The sequence below is a fragment of the Poecilia formosa genome, unplaced genomic scaffold (genome assembly GCF_000485575.1).
Source record: "Poecilia formosa unplaced genomic scaffold, Poecilia_formosa-5.1.2 Scaffold118, whole genome shotgun sequence".
NCBI classification, from domain to species: Eukaryota; Metazoa; Chordata; class Actinopteri; order Cyprinodontiformes; family Poeciliidae; genus Poecilia; species Poecilia formosa.
The window spans coordinates 131,699-138,999 of NW_006800057.1; the positions used below are offsets into that span (position 1 = coordinate 131,699).

At 38.3% G+C, this 7,301-nt stretch overlaps 1 protein-coding gene across 1 annotated transcript in view; it reads right to left on the minus strand.

Annotated features, from left to right (window-relative positions):
• Positions 1 to 437: 437 nt before the first annotated feature.
• Positions 438 to 7,301, minus strand: part of vstm2a (V-set and transmembrane domain containing 2A) — a 99,204-nt gene continuing 92,340 nt past the window's right edge. The window contains exon 5 of the mRNA XM_007560639.2: positions 438 to 4,015. Coding sequence (XP_007560701.1) covers positions 3,939 to 4,015 — 77 coding nt within the window. The 3' untranslated portion in view covers positions 438 to 3,938. The remainder of the gene's footprint in view (positions 4,016 to 7,301) is intronic.

Genomic DNA, 7,301 nt, shown 5'->3' on the forward strand with positions numbered 1-7,301 from the left:
TTGAGGAACACGGTGCCAACTCAACCCTGATCATCTGGATCTGATGGGTCACTTCCACCAGCTGTGGGCTGACTCATGCTAGAAGTCCCAGTGTGTGTTCAGTCCCAAGGGGGTTCCTCACCATATGGAGATATAACAAGCTGTGTGCTTACATTGGCAGTTATCAACTTAGTAACTATGGTGATGATTGCAGTCACATGAACCATATAATCACTTTTATTTCGAATACTGCATTTGCATGCCTAACTTATTTTTTGAGTATTTTGAAACACTGCTTGAGTTGCTCTTTCTCTCACTGCGCTCAGGGTTTCCATCCTCCGTCTATCGATCTGTTGACCGAGTCGGATAGCAGGACTTGTTTCAGCACCGTCAGCAGCCTCTCTCCCAGCCTATTTACTGCATCGCCGAGTGTGCAAACAGACGGGATCCCTCAGTGTTTGAATTTCATCTGTGAAAATGATTTATTTAAATATTATTCTGATACTGTCATTATAATACAAACGGTTGCAATGTTTCATTACAGAAGCCTCACACAATACCAAAGAAAAAGAGAACCAGAGTTCTTTAGAGTTCTGACAGCTTAACAGACAGACAGGACCGCATCAAAGATGGAGATACATTATTAGAAGAAACAAACACATTTAGAGTGGATGAAGAGCATGGCTTCCTGAAACAGAACAGAAGGATCGTTGAGCGATGTATCTGAGAGAACATCCCTGGAAGAAGGATCTGCCGCCGGAGTGTGAGCTGCTAGAGACTGAGAAGCTAATCCACCTTTCCAGTAACGATACAGTTTCAGTCAAAGCTCCAGTCTCTTCTTCTTTATTATTCAATGTTAAGTGGGGGGGAGGAACCATCAAGCTAACCCCCCTAGATTAGGATAGAACCATGGAGATGTTTTTGATATATCTATTTATACATATATATACATATATATGGATATAGAATCTTCTTTTTCCTCAAAAACACATCTTATGCAAGTTCATTTTCAAGAGATGGAAAATCCACTTTGGATTTCTTAACACGTGAATATGAATACATGGTACTATTGTTACAAATACAGAACATCACTGGCCTCTGCCTTTTCAAATAGCTCTGAAAAAACCCCAACAGAAAATAAAATGTTAACATGCTTCTTAATTCATTTACAAGTTATACAGATCTGTAACGTTTTTTTGTTAGTTTTTTTTTTTTACACGGCGGTTTGGACAAACCGCCCACTCGAACTGCGCACACTCTCCGAAAGCATTCAGAAAAACCTTCAGTGGAATCTGCATCACGATCCCATTCTCATCTCTGGAAAATAAATTGCCCTCCTATTATTATCATTATTATTATTATTATTATTATTTTTCTTCTTGCAAAATAAACTTTCTGAACTATATTATATAACAGGTCTCATTTAAAAACAATCAGTCCCCCAGTCACGGCAGAATGGCGAAAATGAGACAGTGATGGTAGATTAACTGTCCAAACGCGCCCTGTGGCGGTTTGGAATTAGAGGGATTAGAGCGGGCTGACCCTTCCTGCCCTGCGCTGAGCGGCGCGGCGCTGCACGGTGCGCCGTGTCTTGCTGGAACGTCTCGGGGTCTCGGGAAGCACCCTGTGCGCCATCAGCCTGTGGACCTCGCTGCTGAATCAACAAGTTCCCCTTAAACCGTTCTTTGGCAACGTGATAAACTATACAGGAGAGGGGATTCGGCTTTATCTGTAAAGTGAAACAGGAGTTTAAAGTGAGGTTTTGCATTTCGAGAACACACAGCAGAAGGATTATTGCACGTTGAGTTGTTTTGTTGCCTATGAGTTCTTAGCTTATGCCATACCACAAATATAGGGCTACATATTCATGCTTATTTTGTTTGGCCACCTCATAGTTTGGGGTTTTGAATAAGCGACAAAAGATGTGCTATTGATCAGCTGCTGATCTCATTGTTGGGATAACTGCAGTGCTATGGCAACAGTAACTCATGGAGGATAACTTTCACATATCTGCTGCTCTGTCATTCATGGCTGTTTCTGTTTGAATTAGAATCTGAGTTTCTGCTGGATGGGGCTCAAAAGTCAACAATAACAGATTAATTTTAGTTTTCGGGTCATGTTAAAGATCTTGAAATCGCTGTGAAAGCCAGCCGCTGCTTTTCCAGCGTTCGTGTCAGATTGTCAATGCGTTTCATTCATAAATCCTCGGTGCACATTAAAAATATCCTGGGAAACATGAGCTTTATGTAAAGCTGTAAAAAATATAGCAGTGTCAGATCAAAGAGAAGAAATTTCAACAAAACCAACACTCTTCTCTTGAGGCAGTCATATATAATTCTATGTCTAACTGGCTGTTATTTCATCACAGTCTTGCTTACATTATCTGTGAGAAATGTACAAATACAGCAAATCTAAAAACTCAACACACCCTTATTACAGTGGCTGCTTAGTGGTGTAGAAGATGAAGTTTTCTACATTCATCCATTGGCCTCCCGTCCTCCCTGCCAAAGATTGATGTACGATTAAATTACATGCATGAACCACCATAAATAAGACTATGTTCACACAGCAGCTCGATTCCAATTTTTTTGCTGAAGTCCGATTTTTTATTATTTTTTTGCACCTGCTGAATGAGGTGATCACGATTACAATCAGTCTTCTGTGTGAATGGTTGACAACTCCAAAGTGACCTGAAAGCGCAAAATAAAAACCTCGACATCACATAGCAGCGCAGTTTGTTTGCAGTCTGCTAATGATGGCTGTTTTGCAGTTAGACCCTGTAGAATTTGTCCCATTTAACACGGACAAAGAGTTCTATGTGTTTCATGATTTACCTTGATTTCATTATACAACATTAGGAATACCTGTCATTTAAACAAGGGTGTGTTCAGAGTTTAGATCCTCTGTGTTCCTGCGTTGGCATTCCTGATCTACAGTTCATTAAATCCCTTCTTTGTGATTACCCACTGAAACATTTCAGAGAAGATTAATGGTGGTCAGAATCAATCATCCAGTTGTCACGAATCAGGATTTACAATAACTCATAAATAGTGACTTTGTTTTTTTTTTTTATTCCTACTAAGGGTGCATTACAAATTAAAATGACAAGGGGACATTATTTTCACACCAAAGCTAGCACAGAAAAAGAAACTGCAGTTCAAAACATTGGAACATTAAATTCCAAATGTCGGCTCATATAGGTCAGATATTTTCCTCATCTTCAAAACCTCCAGACCAAGCATGCACTTCTGATGATGAATCACCAACAGGATGTAAAATTATGCACATTTGAAATTTGGATGGCTAATACGGCTGAAAGAGAAATGAAAAGAATGACCCTTTTAACTTAAAGGTTAACATCAATCGTCTAATTTAACACAGACTTGTATTAGATTTATCTCATCTGGAGAAGGCTAGAGTGCCTATTCACAATGATCAATGGCCAATATCAGCAGCAGCTATGTATACAGCACATACATTAGTTCTATGTGTTTCAAATAAAACAGACATATATCTAGGATCATATATACTACACAAATATAGATTCTTTGATTTTCTCGTTTACTTTTGAGCAATGAACACAGAAACGTCAACAGCAAAACTTTAAGAAAGTCATTCTTCCATGAGAGTTATCCAACGAGATAGAGTCCGGGTGTTAGGCGGCGTCTCTGCTGGCGTCGACCAGACGTCTGTAGAAAAGGTGCTCCTTCTGCTGCCGTTGTGACTGGTGTTTATAGTGGCTAGTAATAATGTGCTAAGTGCAAGAGCAGAAGTGGCGAGAAAATGAGGAGCAAACTGTGCTGTCCGCATGGTAGAGTTCAGGGTTGTGATCAGTGGGTGGCGAAGGGAGTAAAACAGGCAATCTTCTTTTTTCTTTTTTTCTTTTTTTTGATCCTCTGTTTGCTTTCGAAGCACACAGCTGGGCCAACATCGTGGAGCAAATCACGACTGTTCTTAAATTATAACAAGGCATCCCTCACCAGGCCACACGCCAGAAGCAGGACAGCAGGTCCGGAGCTGGACAATATTCTTGTACCTGGGAAGAGATGAGTAGAGGACAGAGGAAATCAGCAACTATGAGGTTAAGCAGTAGCTAAAAAAACTGTATTTTTATAAATAATGATTTTGAAATAAATATTGTTAAAAGTGTTGCTCTAATAAAGAAGAAAATATAACCTTAGAAACCATGTGTTCATTTCATGTCTGTTTCCCAGCTAGGTGCTGCTACTTTAAACAACATGGCTCATTTAAAACTCCTTGGATCTGAAGCTTCATACATTCTGGAACTGTTTGTTTGAGACTTTTTCCATGTGACAGTCAACATGATAGGTTTTGTTCATCAGAATGGACAGATGTCACATGTGGCATTTAATCCAGGGTTTAATCCTGGGACCCTCCTATTTAATATCTACATGTTCCCACTAGCTCAGGTTATAGCAAGAAATAAGATTAGTTACCATGACTACACAGATGATACACTTCTATATATTACAAAGTAACTCTGAACCCAGCCAATCACTGAACAGATGCTTAGAACAGGTAAATTTGTGGATGTGCCACAACTTTTTCAAGCTGAACAGAAACAAAACTGAAGTTATTATCTTTGAACCTAAAGAGGAATGATCTAGATTTGGGCTGAAATGATTCCTTGAATGATTCGAGTACCTCGGTTATAAAAACTCCTCAAGGAAAGTGTATCTGCCTCGAAGCCTTGTTAAATTATGTTTCATTATGTAGTGCACCCTGTTTCGCCCGGATCATTACTTGTGGGGGGCAGCGCTCTTACTTCTGCCTATGAGTTGTTGCATTGTGAGCCGTTTTGTCAGGGTTTGGGAGACAAATAAGGATTGTTGAACTTTGCGGTGTGATGGTTGGACTACGACAGCTTTTCTGGTGTTGGAATTGCGTCGTCAAGGTTTTGGAGTGAACGGTAGGAATAGCGCTGAGAGAGAGAGAGATCGAGAGAGATCCGATTCCTCGGATAATCGTAAACATATTCTATAGAATACCCGATTTCTAAAATATTCTTTTACAACAGCCCTAATAGAGTCAACACACAGCTTCAGTTATTACAGCAAAAAACAGTGATCAGGCCTGAAACCTGGGAGTATGAGCTCTAACCTGAACTTTCAGAGCCACATCTATCTATCGCTTCAAGAAAATTTCCAGGATTAGAGGACTAATATCTCTGTGAGATCTAGAGAGTCTCATCCATTTGTTTATCTTTAGTCGCATTGATTACTGCAACAGTGTGTTCACGAGTCTGATCAGCTGATCCAGAACGCTGCTGCTGGTGTTCTCACTAAAACTAGGAAGATGGAGAACTACAGCCCAGATCTAAAGTCCTTCCACTGAGAGAATAGACTTTAAAATACGGTTAGTTTATAAATCACTGAACGACTTACTACCACAATACACTAAAGATCTGCTCTTGTTGTATCAACCTTCCAGACCTCTCAGGTCTTCTGGTTCTGGTTCTGCTCTGCATCAGAACCAGAACCAAACGAAGAGAAGTAGCATTCAGCTTCTATGCACCACAAATCTAGAACAAATTTCCATATAACTGCAAAACAGTTTAAATTCACATTTGTTTGGAGTTGCCTTCAGATATTATTGATGAACATCATTCATTCCAACTTCTCATTACATTGCTTTATTTTGCCACTGTTTTGTTTGTTGCATTATGCTTTGTCATGTAAAACATTTTGAGCTGCCTGGTTGTTGAAATATGCTCTGCAAATAAGTGTACCTTGCCTCACATCTTTCAGGGAGACCTGGACATCTGACACCTTCTGCCAGATGTTTTAAACCAACCATGTATCAATTAATACTCAATCATGAGGAGGCCTAATTGTCTATGTTCTGTTATCTGCATGAGTAAAACCACCAAAACTGGCTCCAGCCCAGATCCAATCCCCTCATCCATCTATCAATTTTATGTTGATTTAATTCTGTAGGATCATTCATGAATATTGATTATAACTTCATTAGATGAATGAACTTGACTTTTATGTATTCTTTTTAAAACATGTTGTTGACCTGGACTTTAACTTAACTTCATTCTGTCTTTTTCAGGCCTCAACCTCCCACTACCCCCTTCAGCCACTCTACATTCACATAAAGGAAGTGTGAGCAACACTGAAGGCATCATACAATATTTGACAATCAAATAAGCACAGAAGATAAAAATTATTTTTAAAATGATGTTTTTCTCTGGCACCCCAGTTGCTCTTAAGTTGACAATCTTGCTCCTCATGATAAAAAGCTAATGGAATGCATAATAAATGGTCATAAAAATGTAGATTTGTCTTTTCTTTGACTTAATATTGCAGCTTCATTGTACATTATATTACCCAGAACAACACCTGAAGCTACATAAAACTCAATCCAAATGTTCTGAACCATCCTGTTCTTTTGGTTATGTGAGAATATCCTCAGCATAAAAGCTCTACAGGAACCACTGGTGAATAATTGATGCTTTTTGCTGTTTCACTAAACAGACTGGTGCTGCTTTATGTGTCCTTCTTCTCTGCATTCAGATTTTTAGACTAAACTCTAGTCACTTCTGAAGATGTTGGATAAACAACACAAGCAGGTAATCATGGTTACATATGATTTTCTCCTTTGATACAATAAGTACCTCTCAAGTACTTCACTGACGGCTCTTTCTAGGGAGGTGACAAAACACCAGAGAAGTTCTTTCATTTTTACAAATAGAGTGAAATTCTCAAAAGTTTTAAATAGTATTTTCAAGAATCTTCAATCTGAGTCGAATTGTTTAGTCCAGGTATGATCTGTCTATACACTGCAACTTTCATGCTTGTCTCGTTCATAGGAGGTCCTTATGCTAAAACATTTAACAGCATTTTATTTGTGTTTCCACTGGTAAATGTTTCTAATTTATTCACATAAATTTAGCCTATTAGCATTTTTGGTAACACTTTATTTGAAGGGGTTTGAATAAGATTGTCATGACACTGTCATAAACATGACATAACAGTTGTCTTGAACATCAATAAGTCTTCATGAATAGTTATGACTGTTGTCATAAAGCGTCATTCGGTAAATAATGACACTTTTAATACAAAGTTGACATTATTCTAAATGTCTTCATTATGACAACTTATCAACCAAGAAATCATGATCTGACATAAATTTGTTATAAAAGTATTACTGATTAAACTTTAAAAATTAGCTTTATGTAGTAATATTATAAAACTCTGCCATGTTGTTTAGTCTTAATTTTCTTAATTTAATCTATCCTAAAGTTTTACAGCAAGATGTCTACAAAGCACTTATGAACTTAGCATTTGAAACATTAT